Below are 21,846 nucleotides of genomic sequence, written 5' to 3'. Positions count from 1 at the left end.
GCCACACTTAAAAACAAAGCCTCCATTACCTCGTTTTTACAACTTCAATAAAAAACAACCAGCAATAGTAATACATGCTGAATACATTTAAGTTATAAGTATTATCCACCTTAAAACGAAATCCACTCTGCTGCATACATTTCCCAGTGTGAATTGGTTTCTGGAGCAAAACAATTATAGGAGTGGTTAATAATGAAATGCAATACACAACTTTCATTGTTTTACATTATTGATCAGGTTTCACAAGTCAGTCATTTGTTGTGTTGCTCTGCAGTAAAAACCAACAGTGGGGTTTAATAAAAAAAAAAAATGCTTAAGGCATGCTTAAGTCAGAAATAAATGCACTCGACTGCTACCATGCAGTATTATTAATAATATTATTCCACACCAATAGGTAATGATCAAAAACAGCCACTGGGGCAGGCTGAATTAAATAAACATAAACGTTTTTCAGTGTACCAAACGTACATGTAAAAAAAAAACAAACAAACAAAAAAAGAATGTATCCGATTAGATCAGTGTACGATAAAAAACTGGGTGTAGTTCAGTGAAAGTTTTCAAAACAAAAACATTTCCACACCAAAATAGACTGTTGAATATCTTTGGACTCCATTTTTGCAGCTGCAGGCAGAATACCAACAATATTATATGCATATACTTGCTGTAAAGACATTTTCTCACTTTTTTTTTATAATGCTCAAATTCCTAATAGTAATAATCACTAAAGTCAGTTATTTCCTTCTGTCACTGTTTGTGGTACCACAAATGTTCAATGCTCACACGTTACAATGTTCACTCCTGTACTCAGTACTCTTTTACACACACCGCAGTGTGCAATATACAACAGGTTTACTGGTGGCGCTATTTTGTGTTTTGTGTATTTGTCCTACACTGTCTTGTGTTGTCTTGCACTGTTTGCACCAGGTTGCACAGGATGCACTTTATATGGGGAGGACACTTACTAGTCCTTAGCTCTGTGTTTTCTGTGATGTAGCTTTATGTTGGTAAATGTAGCACCAGGGTTCTGGAGAAACGTTGCTTAATTTCCCGGTGTACTGCGTCAGCTATATTTGGTTGAAATGACAATAAAAGCTTCTTGACTTGACTTGACCACTGGTAAATTGGCTAAATTATTAAACCCATGATTTCTGTGGTGTTAATAGAACTTTGCAGGATGTTATTAAATTTTAAAAAGTTAATTATTAAGCATATCTTTAAAACCATTACATGTTTAAAACCATTACCTTATGTAATGCATCCCATTATATAAGGATGAATTTAAGTTCCTCAGTTTACAACATACAATATATTGGCAAAAGTATTCACTCACCCATCCTAACCAGTGAATTCAGATGTTCCAATCACTTCCATTGTTACAGGTGTATAAAATCAAGCATCTGGGCATGTAGACCGCTTTTACAAACATTTGGGAAAGAATGAGTCGCTCTCAGGAGCTCATTTAATTCCAGCATGGTACCGCTACTTGTGCAATAAGTCCAGTCATGAAATTTCCTTGCTACTGAATATTCCACAGTCAACTGTTAGTGGTATTCTCACAGAACAACCTCCATGATCCGAACCAGTCTGGGTTCAAAGCGGCACATTCCACAGAGACGGCCCTTTTGGCTGTTTCTGAGAAACTGCATGCTGCTCGGTCAGCCAAGCTGTCATCTGTACTTATCTTCCTGGACCTTTCAGCAGCATTTGACACAGTCAACCACAAGACACTTTTGTCAACCCTCAAGAGCCTTGGTATCTGCGGAACAGCATGGAAATGGTTTGCTTCCTACCTGGAAGGTCGCTCATACCAGGTAACATGGAGGGGATCCACATCTGCCCCGTGCAGACTCACCACTGGTGTCCCACAAGGCTCTGTACTTGGTCCCCTCCTTTTCTCCCTCTATACCCACTCCATTGGTGAAGTCATATCCTCACATGGGTTTTCTTATCACTGCTATGCAGATGACACTCAACTCATCTTTTCTTTCCCTCCATCAGACACCACAGCTTCCGCCGGATCTCAGCATGCTTGTCAGACATATCTTTATGGATGAGTGCTCACCAACTAAAACTCAACCCCAGCAAAACAGAACTGCTGATCATCCCAGGTGATTCATCTCCAGGTCAAGATCTCCAAATAACACTTCATGACTCTCTGCTCTCCCCTTCAGCCACTGCTCGTAACCTTGGGGTAACTATGGACAATGAACTGTCTTTTTTCCCACATGTCGCTAATGTTGCTCGTTCTTGTCGATTTCTTCTCTATAACATCCGAAGGATTCGACAATTTCTGTCCATACAGGCTGCCCAGATGCTTGTTCAGTCTCTTGTCATTTCAAGACTTGACTACTGCAACTCTCTGCTGGCAGGTCTTCCCCTGAACGCTATTCCTCCACTGCAAATGATCCAAAACGCAGCTGCACGACTTGTGTTCAATCAGCCCAAGTTTTCCCACACCACCCCACTGCTGCGCTCCCTTCACTGGCTTCCAGTAGCTGCACGTATCAGATTCAAAACACTGATGCTTGCCTACAAGGCCAAAAATGGACCAGCACCATCTTACCTCAGTGACCTCATCACATCTCGCACTGCACCACGCTGTCTGAGATCCTCCAGCACTGCTCGACTGGTACCTCCTTCTCTCAGAATGAGAGGTAAGTACACTTCAAGGCTCTTCTCTGTTCTGGCACCGAGGTGGTGGAATGAACTTCCCCTAGATGTCTGTACAGCAGAGTCCCTGACTATCTTCAAACGACGACTGAACACCTACCTCTTCCTGAAATACCTAAATTAGCACTTTCCAAGTTTGTAGAATTCGAGTTATATTTATATTAAGTTTGTAATCTTGCGTACCAGTGTAGATTTATTCAATACTAGAGACTCAAAGCACTTTTGTACGTCGCTCTGGATAAGGGCGTCTGCTAAATGCCACAAATGTAAATGTAAATGTATTTTAACAAAGCAGAAATTATTGGGGAATGACAGTAAATCAGCCACGAAGTAGTAGGCCACGTAAAATCACAGAGCGGGTCAGCGGATGCTGAGACAAATAGTACAAAGCGGTGGCCAACTTTCTACAAAGTCAATAGCTACAGACCCCTAACTTTGTGTAGCCTTCAGATTAGCTCAAGAACAATGCATTGAGAGCTACATGGAATGGGTTTCCATGGTCAAGCAGCTGCATCCGAGCCTTACATCACCAAATGCAATGCAAAGCATCGGATGCAGTGGTGTAAAGCATGCCGCCACTGGACTCTAGAGCAGTGGAGATGTGTTCTCTGGAGTAACGAATCACACTTCACTGTCCAGAACGGTTCTTGTCTGAGTGTAAAGTTTGGTGGAGGGGGGATTATGATGTGGAGATGTTTTCCAGGTGTTGGGCTCGACCCCTTAGTTCCAGTGAAAGGAAAGGTTAATGTTTCAGCATACCAAGACATTTTGGACAATTTCATGCTTCCAACTTTGTTGGAACAGTTTGGAGACAGCCCATTCCTGTTCCAACAGTACTGTGCACCAGTGCACAAAGCAAGATCCGTAAAGACATGGATGAGTGAGTTTGGTGTGGAAGAACTTGACTGGTCTGCACAACCCTACAGAACACCTTTGGGATTAATTAGAGCAGAGACTGCGATCCAGGTCTTCTCGTCCAACATCAGAGTCTGACCTCACAAATGCGTTTCTGGAAAAATGATTAAAAATTCCCATTTTTATTTATTTATTTTTTTTCAAATTCAATTTTATTTGTATAGCACTTTTTACAATCGACATAGTCTCAAAGCAGCTTTACACAGATAAAGTGGTAAGGTTATAGAAAAGAATGTGCAAGCTATAAAAGTTATGAATATTGCCTATAAGTTAGTTCTTTATAATTGTCCATATAATTGTTGAGTAATATATGATATGGTATTACTGCCATATGATTAATAAAACATTGTGTTTTACTGTATTGTGCACTGTTGCTGTAAGCATATCATGCCTTGGCTACATAAAAACAATCATATGGTCTTAAGAAGACTAGGTTATGTTCATAAAAAAACTAAATTATTAAAGCCACACTGTATGTCATTGTAAGTTCTCAAACCATATATATTTGTATGTTTCTATGTATCTTTCAAAAATGAGCACATCTGACCTGAGCACACAGAGTAATGTCTGTGAGCATGATCATTAAAATGCCTGCAAGGTGCCATTAACCGCATACAAACTGAGCTATTCATGAGCTTAGAGCAATGAATCAATTCAGAAACTGTTGCACATGAAAGTACTTTAGTTCTGTGAGCACTGAACCATGTATGCTTCCTTTCTCCTCACACACCACCATGTAATATTTGATTGTTTAAGCTAATTAAAGTAAATTAGCCATTATTTTTTATAAAAAGACTGTTCATTTAAAAAAGAAAACTATAAAAAAGTAATATATCATGGATATATATCCATATATACTCACCTATTCACTCTAAATTTGAACTGGAAAAAAAAGTTATTTATATATGATCCTTTGAACAATACAGCGTGCTGAATGTATCCCGCAGGTTCATTTTTATTTGAAAAAGAATCACCCATGAGAGTCAGTACTTGCCAGAGGCACATTAGGTATTAATTAGAACTAACATTATTATTTTTTTTTTTTTTTGGAAATTTATTCCTACTCCATTTTGCAAAACTGTTCAATCTGGAAAAGCTTAGGTTTGCATATCCATTACATATACACTATAGTTCCAAAAGTATTGGTTCACCTGACCTTTTGGATATTCTTTTCCAAACTGTTACCACAAAGCTGGAGGCACTAAGTTGTTTTGGACGTCTTTAGATGCGCTATAATAACATTTTGCTTGAACTTCAAAATCCAAACCTGTTTCAGCATGGCAATGCCCCTGTGCACAAAGTGAGCTCCTTGAGTATATGGTTTACATGCTTTGGAGGGAAAGATCTTGAGTGGCCTGCTATAGAGCTCTGATCTCATCCCTACTGAACACCTTTGGGATATATTGGAACGCTGACTGCAACCCAGACCTCCTCACCTACATCAGTACCTGCCTTTCATAATACCCTGGTGACTGGTGAACACAAATATCCATAAGCACACTCCAAAATCTAGTGCAACATTTTCCCAGAAGAGTGGAGGGAATTATTAAAGCAAATTGAGACTAAATGTGGGATGCAATGCTCAAAAATCACATACCATACTAGGTGACCCAATACTTTTGGAAATAGTGTTTTTTTAGTTTAATTTAGGTAAGACCATTCTAAAATGTGAGCCTTATCAACCAACTTCACAAAGCTTCGGCTATATACTATTTTCAAACATCTTGCATTTCATTAGGTCCATCCCCAGAATCTCCTTGAACCTATACCTCTCCACAATCCTAAAAAGCTCACCAGTCCCTGCTGATGAGAAACATACCCGTCACATTATGCTTCCATGACCATGCTTCCCACCAGAATCATGCTTTGGTAATAGCAAAATAGTTCCTAAACAAAAGCTTCTGAATGTTGGTTATAGTACCTTTCAGGTGTCTGTGCAAACTTCAAACAGGACTAAAGATAGATCTTTTTAGAAAATTGCTTTCTTCTTGCCATTCCAACATGCAGTCCTGAAGATCCAAACTGTTGTTCCCATGGTCTTTTTGACCAGGTGATTCCCAGTTATTTAGTTTTGATGAACAGACAGATTATGGCAGACTGTGGGTGGCATTAGGTGTATTTTTTTTTCGAAGCCTTGGAAATCATTCTATATTTGCCTAACCTGATGTGGAGCCATTCTGCATTCTTTCCTATACTGCTGCCAAAATATACATATATTTTTATTCAAGCTTCCAAATAAATTACTTTAAATGCACACAGATGTTAAAAAATGGAGAATGTATGTAACCTTGAAATTGGTTATTCCTTAGACTGTTTAAGGCAGGGGTGCCCAATACGTCGATCGCAAAGGTAGTGTGGGTGGATCACATGACATTAAAAAATATTTATTTAAGCATTTTTATAGTAGGTAGATCATTATGACAGTCATTTTTATAAGTAGCTCGCATGTGGAAAAAGTGTGCGCACCCCTGGTTTAAGGAACACTATAGCAAAGTGGGTGTATTGCTTTTCAGTTTGATAGTTACATATTGCATACTGTGAGTATATTCATTTTCTACCCACTGTATAGTGCACTATAAAGGTTTTACATGATCATTAAGGTAAAGAAATTTAAGATGAATCATTAGACATGAGTAGTTTTTATATTTTAAAAAGATTATACACATTTCACGTCAGTTCTGTCCCCTCCTTTACACTTGTATGAACATTGGCTTTTCTAGAAACGTAATTATAAAAGCTATAGTACATATAGTGGTGTAAGCACATCGTTAGCTCTGACCTCAAATCACTTAATAATATATTTAGCATAACTGCAAGTAGCAACAGTAAAAGTTTTTTTTATGCTGTTTTTCTCACTCTATACACAAAACTGCCACTTTTATGGTAAGTTGATCCTGAGAACTGACTATCAATTCCACGAGAAAATCTCTCTTTTGTGTTGTTTCAGAATCATTCTTGACACAGAAATGTGTTACATTTACCCTGAAACATTGTGTGCAAATTATCTGTGGGATTTTACTAAAATAATATTTTTTACAACCACTTCTATCCATCAATCTTTGCCAAAAAAAAAGGACATAAAAAAATGGATGGACAAGACAAATATTCTCTCATTGAAAAAAAGGAACACAAAAAGCAGCATCAAAATTGTTGCAGTGTTGCAAGGGATACACGTCAATTTTTCTAAGGCAATATTTTCTAGTTTTCTGTTTTGAAACGCTAATCTCATCTCGACATTTCAAGAAACTGATAAGAATTAAGCAAATGCTTCCTGTCTGTGTCCTTATCCTTGGTTCGTCCTTTTATTGATTAGGAGCCCAGCTGATGAATGTGCCTTCACGCACAAGGTCCGCAAAACTAGACGAGGGTTTAGAGAATCAATAAACCCTGTTTCCACCTCGCATTTTGTGTGTGAGGCCATTTATCAGACAGATATATACAATAAACATTTGAGAGGAAATACAAAACACGTATCATGCATTAATGTATGTACTATATTAGTATGCAAAAGTACATAAAATTTTAAATACATTTCACTAATCCTTCTTTTTTTGAATTCTTTTTAATCAAATGAGTGACAAGAATCTCACAATAGTATAAAAGCTGTATTTTTTTTTAAACCATTTCTTTCATGAAGAAAAAAAAAAGAAAAAAGAAATCAAGAAAAATCACATTTATTAATTTTTTCCAATTAGTTTGACCATTCAATAGGGTTGTATTATTTATTCTCCAGCTATTTTGCAGTCAATCACTCTGCAAACAATTTGCAGAAAAGATTTAGCAGAAAACAAAAAATGGATAACTTATTTGTTCGACTCGACTAAGTAAGACTGATTAAAAAGACATTGGCAACCATTGTTTTGTTTTTTTGTGGTAGCTTTAAAAATCAAACACTTTAGAGATTGGCTTTATCTACAAAAGTCATTTTTAGATAATACTTGATTGGAAGTACAGTTAGTCCTAATTATCTCAATATACGAGATGTAGGAAACAATCAGTGTTGTTCTCAGCATTGATACACTACTCAACTATATGACTCGAATGACTGCTGTAGATCAGCAGCAAACACACTGACTTTGAGTAACTGCTTGCAAATTCATAGTGCAGCGCAAAACCATGGGCAAGACATTACACAGATGTTATACAAAATCTTACATAGCATAGATATTGCATAAGATGAATCCCAATGAAAATCTTTTTATACCTCTATAATATTCCAGTGCTCACATTACCAAGTTTGACTAGTACAAAATCGGGGGTCACAGTTGACGGACATTTTTTGGCTACACAATAGAAGTTGTCATTGTGTACTTACAGGCAAAGCACATGTACCAAGCCTCCTGTAGTCAAGGCCAAATGAGAGGAGAAGCAGAAGATCAGAATACATTCAAATGGTGCCAACATTTTCACAACAAACTAAAATTCTGTCATTTTGATACAAAAGAGTATTGTGTCCACATCTCCAGCCAAAAGCGGCGTTGTAGGTTTTGGGTTTGAATTAATAGAGATCACGGATTGCCCATGAGCTTGGAGATGGAGCGACACTAGCTTTACCGTTAGCCGGTCATAGTGTCTGTATAGTCCCAGTAAACACTTCCCCCGTGTGAGTTAACCTTCTCTTATCTTAGCAGCTAGGGCAGAGTTTTCTTGCCGGATAGCCTTGTAGTCTTCCAGAATCTTCTCCAGGTTGCTAACAGTCTTTTTACCATTTTCAGTCTCAATCTACAGAAAGAAAGGTTAAGAAGGCACTGGTAACACAATTCATATACAATATTATGAATGTTTATTGAGATTAAAGACACTAAAATGAGCACAAAGCTAAGAAAATCTGTATTTGTTCTGTGTTGAATAATTAAATAATGAATTGAATAATGCGGCAACAGAATCAATCAGTGCATGGTAAAAAAAAAAAAAGGTTTTCACAGAATTTCATAAGTAAAGAAACCAAAATTTATTTACCATTTCTGGTCTGATTACCAAAGTGTTAACACTGCTTGCTTAAAAGTTTTGTTGGCAACATGCATTTATTCTAGGCTTCAAGTAGAAAACAGTTTCCTCTGCTCAGGTGTTTGTCACCATTTTGCCAACAAAACTTTGGTTAATATTCAGTCATGTTAGCTGCTTATCCAGCCCTATTCTATTAATGTATCTGCAAGTAAATTTATTTTGCCGGACATCAACACATTTGAGGCAAATATTACAGGTGAAGAGAATAGTGTACTACTAAGCAGATTTGCTTTACTTAAACAGAAAATGTTCAGATCTTGCAATTCTTAATGTAGAAGGATTCAAATGTGACTGGACAATCAAAGGTACACATTAGTTGTAAACAAAACCCCACAACGTTCACATACCTGTTCCTCCAGATCTCTGATCTCTCTCATGATACTGCCGGTGTCCTCTATAGTCTGAATAAGCTGGGAGCAGTTCTGAGAGAAACGGAAAAAGTCATAAGACACTGCTAGAGTAATCATAGTCGAGAAACACACACACACAAATATTGACATATTTATATAAAGCTATTGTGTGTTATTACGGTTAATTCCCGAGTTGAACCTGAGACGTTTTCAATGCGCCTCATTTGTTTTTACCTCATGTAAGGCAGCCAGGTATTTATAAGATTTACGGACAGATTCATCTTTCTTAGCATCCTGTAAAATAAAACCAAAAACACACAATAAATAAGCAGCCCTCCAGCTGAACTGTTTTAGTTATTCAGTTACTGAAGACTTACCTTAAAAACCAGTTCATCTGTGACAGCAAACGTTCTGTCGAGCTTTCCTGTAAGGCTGTTAATCTCTTTCTGCAGCTCTTTAGTGTCCGACAAAATCTGCCATGCGCAAAGCCCAGTTTAAACTCCAGCAATTCAAATGTTCAATTCAGTTAAAACAGCATTATACAGTGTGCAAATAATATCAGTAAAGACCTTTGTGATTTCCTCCTTCTGTTTCTTAATGTTGCCGACAATTTCCAGGATCCTCATAGTGTAGGCCGAGCGGCAGACATCTTTAGGCAAAGTCTCGTACTCTGTGATCTGCACCAGTAACGTGGAAAAAACACCATTTAAAGACAACGTACTGGACAAGTTCACAAAATAAGAAGTTTTTCGTTAAAAAAATACAATCCATTTTTCTTTTACCAGTTGTTTATATAGGCTCTCCTTCTTTTTGGCCTCCTCAGCACACTGTCGGATTCTATCATGAAGCTCTTTGATTTCAGATAACTTTCTGGACGACTCCATCTAATAACAGATTTTAACGATCATTGTCACACAGTCATTGGTGTATGCACATAGAAAGTGTGTGCTCAGGTGTCTAAAAACCCAGTAAATTATTTGAGCAAAACCCTACTAAAAACTACTACTACTAAAAAAGAGATGTGTCTGACAAAATTCTGACAAAAAGAACAACAGGTGTGTCTTGAAGTATGAAAGTTAAAGTTGCATTGAAAGTGAAAACGTTTTTGCTCTCAGGAATGTGGGAGCAGACAGACAGATAAGTGATTCTTAAACGGAAGAAAAGATTTCCAATTATGTTTATTACAAAATCTTCTAAAGCTAATAACTTTTGTAAAATTTGTGACAGTATATGCGCTCATGTAGTATAGCTACATGCTGAAATATTGGAACCAGCTTTTGCACCATTATTAAATGCTCTGCATTTAATATTTATATTCATCAAATTGAGTATGCAACACAAACGTTTCTGTTACAACCGACAGAAGGCAAGATTAATTGAAGTGGAAATATAAGCAAATAATGTTGTTCTATGTTGAATGTTGTTATGTATAATGTGATCTCACCTCTCGATTACTGCAGAGTTCCTTGAGTCGACGGTGTTCATCAATAAGCGGTGCTCTGTGTTTCTCCCACTGTGTGGCCAAATGAACCACTCGCTTAGAGCTCGCCTCCACCAGGCTCTGGAACACACATTAAATTAATTTGTATTTGATCGAGTGAAATAAGTATTTGATCCCATAACAAATTAGCAAGAATTCTGACTCCCACACACCCAAATTAGTCCTGTCCCTTTAGGAAAGTACTACCACTATCAACTCATGTGTATGAAAGACACCAGTCACAGATTTAACCTCTACCATTCAAACCTCTCCACCACCAGCAAGACCAAAGAGCTGTCTAAGGACGTCAGGGACAAGATTGTAGACCTGCACAAGGCTGGAATGGGCTATAAGACCAGCAGATTGTTGCCTTGGCTGTGTGTTTTGGGTAATTGTCATGCTGGAAGACACGTCCACAATCCATCTTCAGTGTTCTGGCTGAGGTTCTCAAGATTTTACAGTCCATGGCCTTGTTTATGTGGTGAAGTCTTCCTGTACCCTTAGCAGAGAAACAGCTCTAAAGCAAAATGTTTCCGCCTCCATGCTTGATAGTGGTGTTCTTGGGATCATATTCTCCAAACACAGCAAGTCGAGTTGATGCCAAAGAGCTCAATTTTGGTCTCATCTGACCACATCAAATTCTCTCAAGCCTTCTCTGAATCATTCAGGTGTTCATTGGCAAACTTCAGACAAGCCTGTTCATGTGCATTCTTGAGCAGAGAGACCTTGGTGTGTTACCAGTGTTTGTTTGTTTGTTTGTTTTTTACTCCCCCTACCATTTGTGTAACCTGCTGCTGCTGTAACACAATTTCCCCTCACGGGATCAATAAGTTTAAGTGTAATTTGAGGACAGCTCACATACCTGTAGTTTGATCAGGTTGTTCTCAGCATCTGGTAGGAGGTTGATGGTCTGTTTTTTAACCATGACAGTGTTCTCCTGCTCCAAGTTAAGTACCTCTCTCTGTTTCAGCTCATCTGATACCTACCATAACAAATTTATATTACCACAAGTTATCAGGCATTAACTATTGCCAAACATTTCGGTAATCTGAAATCCACAGTATTCAGGTTTTAAGCTTGTGAATAGTTTCAAAAACAAAATAAAAGAAAAAGAAAAATAAAAGAAGAGAAGCCACAGCTGAATTCTAGCATAGAAACTGTACAAATGCAAACTACATATAGACTCAGTTGAATATTACTGCTCAGGGAGGTTATTAGAAAAAAAAAGTAGTAGTCTTTACCTGGTGAATGGACACTGTCAGCTGCCTAATGTCCCCGCCCACCTCCTCCATTTGGACAGAAAGTTGCTGGAGTTGTTGCTGGAGTGCTGAGATTTCTGCCTCCTGCTGGACCTTTAGGTCCTCCTCAGATTGGTGGGAGCTGGGAAGTGCACTTGCTGCTGCTGCCATCTGCTGAGCAGCTTTCTCAGGTTCCTGCAAAATAAATACACTTCATGTTTGTATTTGTGTAGCCACTAGGAGGTGAAAGGCACCATAGTATGAAAAGAAACTTGCAAACTGTTACTTTATACCATACTGAGTACTCATGATGTACCTTATTCTGCAGAACTCCCCTTATAAACACTCAGATTTTTTTAATGTAATAGCCTAATTGTTTTGGGCCAGGGGAAAAAAAATCTACATATAATATTTTTTGTATTTATCTTTGGATACCCGATGAACAATTCAGGTTTTTTTTTTTTTTTTAATAAACGTGGTTTTCTAGCCAACCACAAAATCTAACCCTTGAATTGTGGCATTGTGCTGATTCTGATTTTTGGTTAGAATTGAACTCAATCCACAAAAGATGTGGAATTATTATCAGCAATTTACTTTATTTGGATCCTGATGTTTTACTCACACTTCTCTAAAATCTGCCTAGCATTCAGCAGTATTAGCTTGTCACATTTCAACTGAAAATTTAATCCTATGGAGAGTAAAATACAACCTCTCATAAAATGGACCCAAATTAACAGATGTATTTAGTGACTAGAAAAAAAGCTCCCTGAAAAGTCTACATGCTAACCACAACCTACTATTAACCAAAAAGTTAGCTAGAAAAAAAAATCACTAGGTGTTACATAAACTTATTCTGAGAAATTTCTAAATCTAATTCCCAACAATAAGAAATTACAGGGCAAAAAATAAATAAATAGACTAGTAGTTCATTACTAATTTCAAGCTTGCCATTGTTCTAATAGTTTTTGCTTATTTATAAAAATAAAGATTTAAAATAAGCAATACTATCTGCCTACACAACAAGACAATTTCAAGATTGAAACAAATAATGACCAAAAACAGGTTTTTCTGTTTTGTTTTACTACAATCATCTAAAAAATACTCTGTAATGTGACTATATTCCAACTTCAAAAAGTAAACATTTTAACAGGGTATAGAGGGATCTTTAGATTTAGCTTGGAGTTGCTGTGACTGTTGGCTAGTGTTTAAAAATCTTAACAATTAAGTCAAACTATGATATTGGTTCAAAGTGTTCAAATCAAACAAGGCATTGCTTAGATTTCTAAAAAAAAATAATAAAAACATTTTTGTCCAATTGCACAACACTAACAGCTTGCAATAAATGTTTACCCCAAACAAATGTAGCTGGATATCATGACAGAAAATGTGTAATACAGTCATCCCCGTTTATCGCAGTAGTTAAGTGCCAAAACCGGCAACGAAAAACTAATTACTGCAATAAATGGAAGCCACTCCAAAAATGCGGGGTTTTTTTTGGTTTAAGCCATAAATCATCCTCCCACACTGAAAACATTTGCAAAAACACAGCGAGATAAATTTTGTGTCAATTTGTAGAAATATCACATTTATAGGTGAGTACTATATTACAGTACTGTAGTGTAGCCTATGCATAGTTTCTCTGTGTTTATTGGTTGAAGTGTCCTATGAGGTCAAAAAAGGGGCTGAGTTAAATATACACTGCATTCTTTATTTTCATTGGCTAAATCTGGTGATGTATGTCTTTAACCCCATAATTTTTTTTACTTTAGAGGATACTGCATCCCATAAATATGCGGAAACCTACGGTTTCTTGTAATTCCACTTCTGATGAACTGAAATCGTGACCTTTGGCAAAACAAAATAGTTATGTGCCAAATTGAAAATCGGGATTAAGTGGGACTGCGAGATTCAAACCGCGATAAATCAAGGGACGACTGTATACACAATGAAAAGCCAAAAGCACGCGAGTTAAGTAAAATATTCTTCTGTTAATAATTTCAATTACAATTAAGATAGCTGTATTTATCATGTATTTATTAGCTTATCTCTTTAACAAGGTTGGAAAAAGAAGTTTATTCAGTTATCCAAATAATTCTCCTACTGTCTAAGCTTCAACCCTCGACATTGTCTTTAATTATTCTTTAATATGGGAAACAATTTTTTCGACAGGTGCAACCTCTAAAGAACAGCACAAGCGGACATTTACCTGTGTAAAGGTGAATTTCTCAGAGTGGGTGAAGCGTGTGCCTTTGGTCAGGACATCACCTCCTGTAGTAGCCCCTGCAAAGGAGTTTAACAACTCAGAAAGGTCAGAGGTCGAACGTGTGGCATTGTGCGAGTCGGGCCGAGGCTGGGCAGCTGCCCTTAGCTGCTCCTCTATTCGCTTCTGCATCCGCATTCTTTTCCTTGAGCGATAATCCTGTAGAAATAAGAGCAATAGAAAAATAAGTAGGATCTCAGATAATTGGCAGCTTTACATGAGTTGAACCTTTCTGAAAACCACTGTGAAATGACAGTATTTTTATTCCTTCCTACCACAGTCTCTATGGACTAATTCCATTCAGAAGAAGCACAACATTCTCATAAATATCAGCTAAGATTAGCACTTGTTGACTTTTTCAGGTACAGGAATAGCTGCCACAGTACAGACAAGTGGTCTGTTTGTAGGCTGAAAATCGACATTAAGTGTGAAATTTCAAGAGAGAGATGGGTTAGCAGACAGGCCCGAGAAGACCTGAATGCTGAATGTCACATTAATGTGAAGGCAACAGCACTGTGCACCTCCTGAATATGTTTGTTACCACTATGCTATAACAGGGAGGCAGAACAGGAACAAATTTAACACTATTCCCAGAAGTGAGCAAAAGTTCAGGGTTATTTTGAGCTCCTGTGGATAAAAGAAAATACATTAAGCACATGACATGTTTGTGAAAGTATTTATATGAAGTAACTAATCAAAATTATAACTGAGTGAAATTTAGAATATACCCACACAAGTATAATAAATAAATACAGATTAAAATGTAATTAAATATATTTTTCTTAACACCTTTTTGCAAATTTAAAACTGTTCACATTCCTCAAATCTTAAACATAAAGCGGTGATTTTATCAATGTACCATATCATACACTTTCCTAAGATTGTTTAAGACTGTTTGAACTATAAATCTCATATATAAATCATTATTTCGAGAGCAAAAACAGTTGGCTGGATTCTTATCTATCATGCAATGGTCTGCCAGGCCACCAGACCAAAACCCTACTGAAATGCACTGTGATGAAGTGGATTGCAAGGACAGAAAGAAATATCCAACTAGTGAATAAGACCTTTGGCAAGTTTTACAAAAGGCAAAGGTATTTTAGCTGAATGTTTGGAGAACCTAGATGCAAAGTGTGTGTAAAGTTGTTATTCATTCTAAGGAAGGATTTTTCAATGAAAATAAAGTTTATTCACATAGAGTAAGTACATTTATATATATAACTATACACCACATAGGCCAGTCTTTGCTCCTCACATGCATCAGAGAGCCTTTGCCACCCATGACCCTGTTGTCGGTTCGCCACTGTTCCTTCCTTGGACCACTTTGATAGATACTGGCCAATGCAAGCTGGAAAGACCTTACAAGAGCTGCAGTTATGGACATGGTTTGACCCAGTCGTTTTGCCATCACAATTTGGCCCTTGTCAGGCTCATTTAAATCCTTACGGTTGCCCATTTTGGCAAGAACATGCATGTGTCTCTCGATAACTATAAAATAATGTGTTTCCAAACTTCTGCCAGACACTGAATTTCGCTGCAATATTTTTTCAATGATGACAGGTTACGGCATGCGGAACTATGGAATGAACTTGTGAATGAACATACTTAAAATTTATTGGATTTGGTAGACAAAAATCATAATCAAAATGATTTTATAATTTCTTTTTATTACAATTAGCTTTATTGAGCAACACATTCATAAAAACCAATTACTCAAGTATATTCCACTTTACAGAATTCATAAGAAACTGTGAACTGTTTCTTGGGCAGCATGACATCACTGACTTGGTGTGCAAGTGTCTGTGATGTGCTTGTGTCTATAATGACTCACCTCAGGAGTGAGTCTGGAAAGAAGGCCTTGGTTGTTCCACTCGTTCTCCCACTCTTGTGCTGCGCTAAGTTCAGAAACATGGTTCTCCAACAGAGAAGCAGGTACTGAGGCAGCTTGAGAAGGCTGAGATGTCACAGGCAATAAATACTCTCTCCAGTAGTCCTTCACCTCTGTGAAAAAATGTATACATGCATTGGAGCAGAGATATTTAACTACTTTTTTGTATAGGACTTTTATACAAAATATAAGTCCTATACAAAACTTATGAATACCACTTATATAAACAGAATGGTGGCAACAATAATCTTTTATGCTGAACTATTAATCTAATTAGTTTGTGGCTATATCAAATAGATGTACACAAAGTGTGTTACATTGTACCCTTTGCTCTTCTGGAAAGGCTTAATACTATCCCTGCAACAGGAGCCACTTTCACATGTATAAAACTAAAGTCATTTAGATTATTATAACCAATTGTTTCTTATGTTTAGCTAGTATTTGTATTCTGTTCTGTTAGCTAAAATATTTTGCATGTTTCTCATAATGCCTGTGATCTGCCGGTTGATGATCCCTGAAATGTATCTACTACAATATAAGGGGGGGAAAAATGCAGGTGAATTTACAGTACCTTTAGACTGTTTCTTGGCAGGAACTTTCAGTGAGTATGGTAGACTCAGTGGCTGGGCATGGAAACTGTGACATGGACCAGGACTCTGAAGTCAAATATTCATTATTACTAGAGCAACTTGGATAGATAATCCATCAACAATGTTAAGGCAAAATGCTCATTAAAAGGACAGGCCTGTAAAAAAATTAAATAATCAAATGACTGAATATACACAATGCATTTAAACTGCTATATCTATCATGTAAAACACAGCAGCGCACCCTCAGTGGCCTTGTTGTACCTGGGTTTTGCGCTGCAGGGGCAGTCTGCAGGATGGAGGAAGCCAGGGCAACGCTAGCTGAGCTTTAATCTGGGCTGCGATGGCCTTCTGCAGGAGAGCAGACTTCCCTAAGAGAGAAGCAATGTGTCAAGAAACAAAGGGAAGCATGAAACAAGTTGGATGTTTCTATTTATTCATTCCACGAACGGCAAGTATTCCTAAAATCAAGACGCAGCATGCATTAAATGAGCAGGAGAAATCCGGTAACTCCCACCACTGTGCCTGTGATGTGTGGCTTTGAAAGTATAGCTATAAATTGTACAAAATTGCTTTGCATAACTGTTCTATTTGGGTTTAGTGCATAAAAAATAAACCAAATTGAATTCTCTTTGAACTGTTGACATAACTCAAACAATAGAGTATTATTGAACTAAAAACAGCATCAAAAACACAGTTAGACAAAGCTTATTACTTTGAAGAAGGGAGTTGATTTTGGATATTTTCCAAAAGACAAATACGTACACACATTTTGAGTGTAAAAGTTTGCACAAAGTATTTCAGCATACAGAAACAAGACATTAATTTTGTGGTTAAAGATTATAGTCATATATAAGAATTTATATAATTCTTATACTGTACACATATATATATATATATATATATAAGGCACATAAATCTTTTATTACTCAGATTCAGGAGAACAGAATATGTTGGTACTGCTTTTTATTAAATTGTTGTTTTCGCAAGGAATTATTTGCTTTATTAGAATTAGTAATGAGTATAGATAAGTTTTATTTTCTCTTTTACACCCAGAAATTATGATGAAAAACCTTTGCACCTAACTGTATGATCATTAACACTCTATCAGGAAAAAGAAGAAAAATCTGAACCCCTCCAGAAAAAATGATGGCAGCTTCAGAAATATTTTGGCAAAGAAAATATCTCTGTTTAAAATACATTTTACAGACAGAGTATAAAATATCGATATTATAGTACAGCTGTGTTTAAATGTTGCCATAATAATAGCATGGAGACTTTAACCATGGACACTTTGGTCTCCTGCACACCAATGTAGAGCAAATTAAAGCCAAAAGTTTTTAAATACTTCTGAAAAATATCTCAATTTCACAAATTTATGGCATTTAAATGGAACTGTATTTTGCATAATCTATTACATTTGTGTGAGCAACTGAAATAAATAAGCTATTTAAAAATGACAGGCTATTCTATATATATAAAATTCCATATATATAAAATTGAATCCATTTATACAATCTGAAGGACAATCAAGATCACATTCACATCAAGTTCTCAGAAGCTCTTGTAGAATATTAACATTAGAGGATTTTAATAAATACCAAATGAATTAAAGAAATGTTCCTTTAAAATACATTCATTCTTTACCAACCTGTTAAATTGATCATCAGTGATTCAAATATTGTCCTCAAATAAAAAAAATAAAAAACAACAATATACATATATTTTTTTTTGCAGTGACCATCAGTTTTATGAATAATTATTTATTTAAAATGAATGCATATTCTTATATATGTGTATGTTTCAGAAACATGGCCTTGTTGCCCTCTTTAACAGAGGCCTCACAAAATATTACGTGTGGGGGTGTCACACTTTTGAAAGCGAGGCATTGCAGAACACAATTTATAATTGTGATGCCCATGTATGCAGGAATTCCTGTACATTAATACTGTAATCATTTTGTTGTATACCTGCTGGTTGGTCTGAAACCTCAGCACTCTCTCTAGGCAGTTTCTCCACCAGAAACATGAGTAAAGAGCGGATCTCTGGCTCATTACTGTATAGAAACGTCTGGTAGCCAATCTCCCCTTTATAACCCAAGTCCTGCAAACACAAAAACAGGCAGACAACAGACATATCATCTATTAATCTAGTACTTTTCCATGAGATTTAAATAACAAAATTATATATTAAAAAAAGACTGAGTTTATAAATACCTTATTAAATATAATAATTAAAAAAATATATCTTTTTCAAGAATTACAAATAAAAAGGCTCTGTTTTGTGGGCAATTCTCTGCATAGAAATGCATTTTCCTTTTTATTATGTCTAACATCCTCCACCAGCTATTCTTCAATTACCGCTTACTGTGAGCCAGACAACTTCAAAAGCCATATCATGAGCATACAGACAGACAATTGTAAACTATAGACACGGTGTATTTATAACTCCTGTTACCAAAATACAGAAGCTTATTCACCATCTACCCTCACCCTTATTTTATGGTCATAATTCATCCATGTAAACATAAGGTATATTATATAAATGCATGTAATAAATTATATCTTTGCTATTTACTAAATGTTTCCTCATGTACAACACATTAGCTTCACGTTGATATAATTTATAGGCCTGTAATTATTATTTTTTTGCTTAAGTTTCTGAGGTTTGTATTTCCTACTTTTATTCAACTGACCACCAAACAAAAGGCTAGAAAGAACTAAAAAAAAAGACAAAAGTAAATATAATATATTTGGCAAATTGTGATTTCTGCAAGGTAAGGGAATTACAAATGTATGGTTCTCCCATCTATGCTTAAAGAACCACAATTTGAGAACCATAGTTTAACATTATCTCTTACTAGCCCAGACATCAGAGTAGTGATCTACAAAAAAAATACATTGTATGATCAAAGGTATATGGACGAATAAACCATCAGAATTATATTTGCTGGTTGAGCATCAAATTCAAGATTTAGCCTTTTACTGTTATCACAACTGCCACTCTTAGGGAAAGATGTGCTCTTAATCATGTGTTCATTAAGCAGCAAGAGTATTGTTGAGTTTAGGTAAAGGATGTTGGGCAAGGAGGTCTGGGGGCAGTGTGTGTTTCTTGGTGTTTAGTGAGGTTGAATGCAAGACACTCAAGTTCTTGCACTTAAAACATGTCTGTATGGGCCTCAGTTTGTGTACAAGGGAACATGTTTGGGCCTCTTATTTCCAGCGAAGGGAAGTTGTAACAATGCAGCGTACAAAGGCATTTTAACAAATTTTATACTTTGTGGAACGGTTTGGAAGATCCAGATATGGGTGTGACGTCAAGTATGCATAAACCTTTAAAGCAAAAACATAGTGTCTGTTAAGGAAAAAATTATATCCCCATTCCCACAAAAATATCATAGCAACAGCAATTTTATATTATTCCCCACATCACTTGGCCCTAACTTTAATTTCGTTTTTAATCTCTCACCTGGCAGGCTTGGGCCAGGCTCATGCCCACCCTGAAGCGGGCAGACATGCCAGGGGGCAGCATGGGAGAGAGTCCACTGCCCAAAGCCGGGTCAATCACACGCACACACCTCACCACCGCCTGCACTATCAGCTCACTGGTGAATTGCTTGACACTTTGCACATCTTCCTGTATATCACTGCAGGACGGAAAAGAGAGGTACAGGGTTTAACAGTGAACATTAAAGCATTTCGAAAGAGACAATGGCTGTAAAGTTGAATGATGCAAGAAAGGAAGCGTCGCACAAACATGCACATACTGACAAAGAAACCAAACTGTCGTTTACTTTGATTAGCCAATCATTTCAAGGAATTTTCACCAAAGAAGGAGAAAAATGCTTTCTTCTTGTATAGAGAAATATGTAGCAATACGATCTAACTTACAGGATAAGTAATCAAATGTACTGAGATGCAAACGTAAAAGAGTTACAAACAGCACTTCCTAACTGCACACTGAACATGTACAGAGAACTCATTTTTTTCTAAAGCTTTAATGGATCACGAGTAACTGAACCTAATTTGCTGCAGATCAGTGATCAGACTGGAAATCACAGTTCACATCTTCCAAACTTACGTGCCAGCCTGTCTTAGAGAATGAATTAAAATCCTGTCGACTTCTTCCATTACGGATTTTTTTTTTTTTCAGAATAAAGCTGCAAAATCTTCTAACAGCACACGAGCCCCAACCTCGTTTAACCAAATGACTATAAAAAGGCTCTGTGTAGCCGCTCAGCGCAAACCGTCATTAGCATCGCCTCTCTGTCCGGTATTAGCACGGATGCTAACTACAGGAAAGCATTTTGCGTTTTCATAATTAGATAGTACAATATTCATTCGTGGGATGACTAATGCCCTGTACAATCCTCCCGATGAAAATGACACGGGAAAATTAATTCTTTGCGTGCACAGTAATTTTTTTTTCTTTTGCTAAAAGTGAAGAGGAAGTCATATGCAAGGAGTGCCCGCCGACATGCATTATGGGAAATGTAGTTTTGTTGCAACAGCAAAAAGTTGGCCTTTGTTTAGACAACCGTGGCATTAAAACACACTTTCCCATAAGGCCTAGCTGTTCAAATCTCATGACACAGATGACGTTAAAGCACATGCTCTGTGACTTTTTTTCTCTTTAAATTGACAGAATCGTGAATAATTACAGATAATCAGCATATGAACAGTTAGGAAGAAAGAAATAAGCGACATATTACACTGAGTAAATGTACAGTGAAAATTAATATAACATGCATATGCGACAATACCTGCTTTCCAAATTAGTGCATATTATTTATGGGCTTGTGTGTTTTCTAAAGAGAGTTGTGCATTAGCTACTTTTTATTTTAAAACTTTACATAAATAACCTGTAATGTATTTTATATTACTTCACATTACTGCTTACTATTAAAACCTGCATTATTATAAATAAGTTTGTCCTTCTAAAATATATATAAGGTATATATATATATATATATATATATATATATATATATATATATATATATATATATATATGCGGAGAATTCTTTTCCTGTTAATATATCAAGCAAAGATTAGATTAGATTAGATTAGATTAGATAAGATTCAAAAGGTTTAAAGGTTTAAAGATTATACATAATCAAGATTATATCATATCATATATAATCTTTTTTTCAATTAAAGCATTATATATGTTCTGTGTTCTCTTACCAAATGTGCCATCATTAAATGAAACAGAAGAAAATGTACATTTGGCATTTATATTAGGCATATTACAGTATATTAACTTAGCATGTCACACATCTGAAACCAAAAGAAACGATCAATATTCTGGCCGAAGCTACGCCATGGCTGACTGCCATGCAAAACTGACATTATGAGTCACACCAGGATTAAATCCAACATGAATACTGAACATGGGAAATACTCGAACAAGATGCCAAAAATATATATTTACATCTCAGTTACTTGAGTC

The 21,846-nt window shown here is 36.5% G+C and overlaps 1 protein-coding gene across 1 annotated transcript; it reads right to left on the bottom strand.

The window, feature by feature from the left end:
- Positions 1-7,243: 7,243 nt before the first annotated feature.
- On the bottom strand, positions 7,244-20,873 carry ccdc22 (coiled-coil domain containing 22). Its single transcript, XM_046872113.1, has 16 exons — positions 20,476-20,873; positions 19,864-20,041; positions 18,366-18,498; positions 16,660-16,766; positions 16,380-16,464; positions 15,752-15,921; positions 13,867-14,079; positions 11,664-11,855; positions 11,285-11,404; positions 10,387-10,503; positions 9,725-9,826; positions 9,512-9,619; positions 9,320-9,415; positions 9,177-9,236; positions 8,940-9,014; positions 7,244-8,307 (listed from the first exon to the last, which is right to left on the bottom strand). The coding sequence occupies exons 1-16, from the start codon at positions 20,523-20,525 to the stop codon at positions 8,194-8,196; spliced, it is 1,920 nt and encodes a 639-aa protein (XP_046728069.1). The 5' UTR covers positions 20,526-20,873; the 3' UTR covers positions 7,244-8,193.
- Positions 20,874-21,846: the final 973 nt, after the last annotated feature.

This window comes from Silurus meridionalis, chromosome 17, assembly GCF_014805685.1.
Source record: "Silurus meridionalis isolate SWU-2019-XX chromosome 17, ASM1480568v1, whole genome shotgun sequence".
Classification (NCBI taxonomy): Eukaryota; Metazoa; Chordata; class Actinopteri; order Siluriformes; family Siluridae; genus Silurus; species Silurus meridionalis.
Note: the sequence above shows the minus strand (reverse complement) of the source record. Positions and strands in the feature narration are given on the sequence as shown.

Coding starts and splice junctions, on each gene's coding strand:
- ccdc22 (XM_046872113.1), bottom strand. CDS start 20,525: ATGGAAGAAGTCGACAGGATTTTAATTCATTCTCTAAGACAGGCTGGC. Junction 14,080..15,751: donor TTTCCAGACTCACTCCTGAG/GTGAGTCATTAT, acceptor TTATTTCTACAG/GATTATCGCTCAAGGAAAAG. Junction 9,237..9,319: donor CAGATGAACTGGTTTTTAAG/GTAAGTCTTCAG, acceptor TTTATTTTACAG/GATGCTAAGAAAGATGAATC.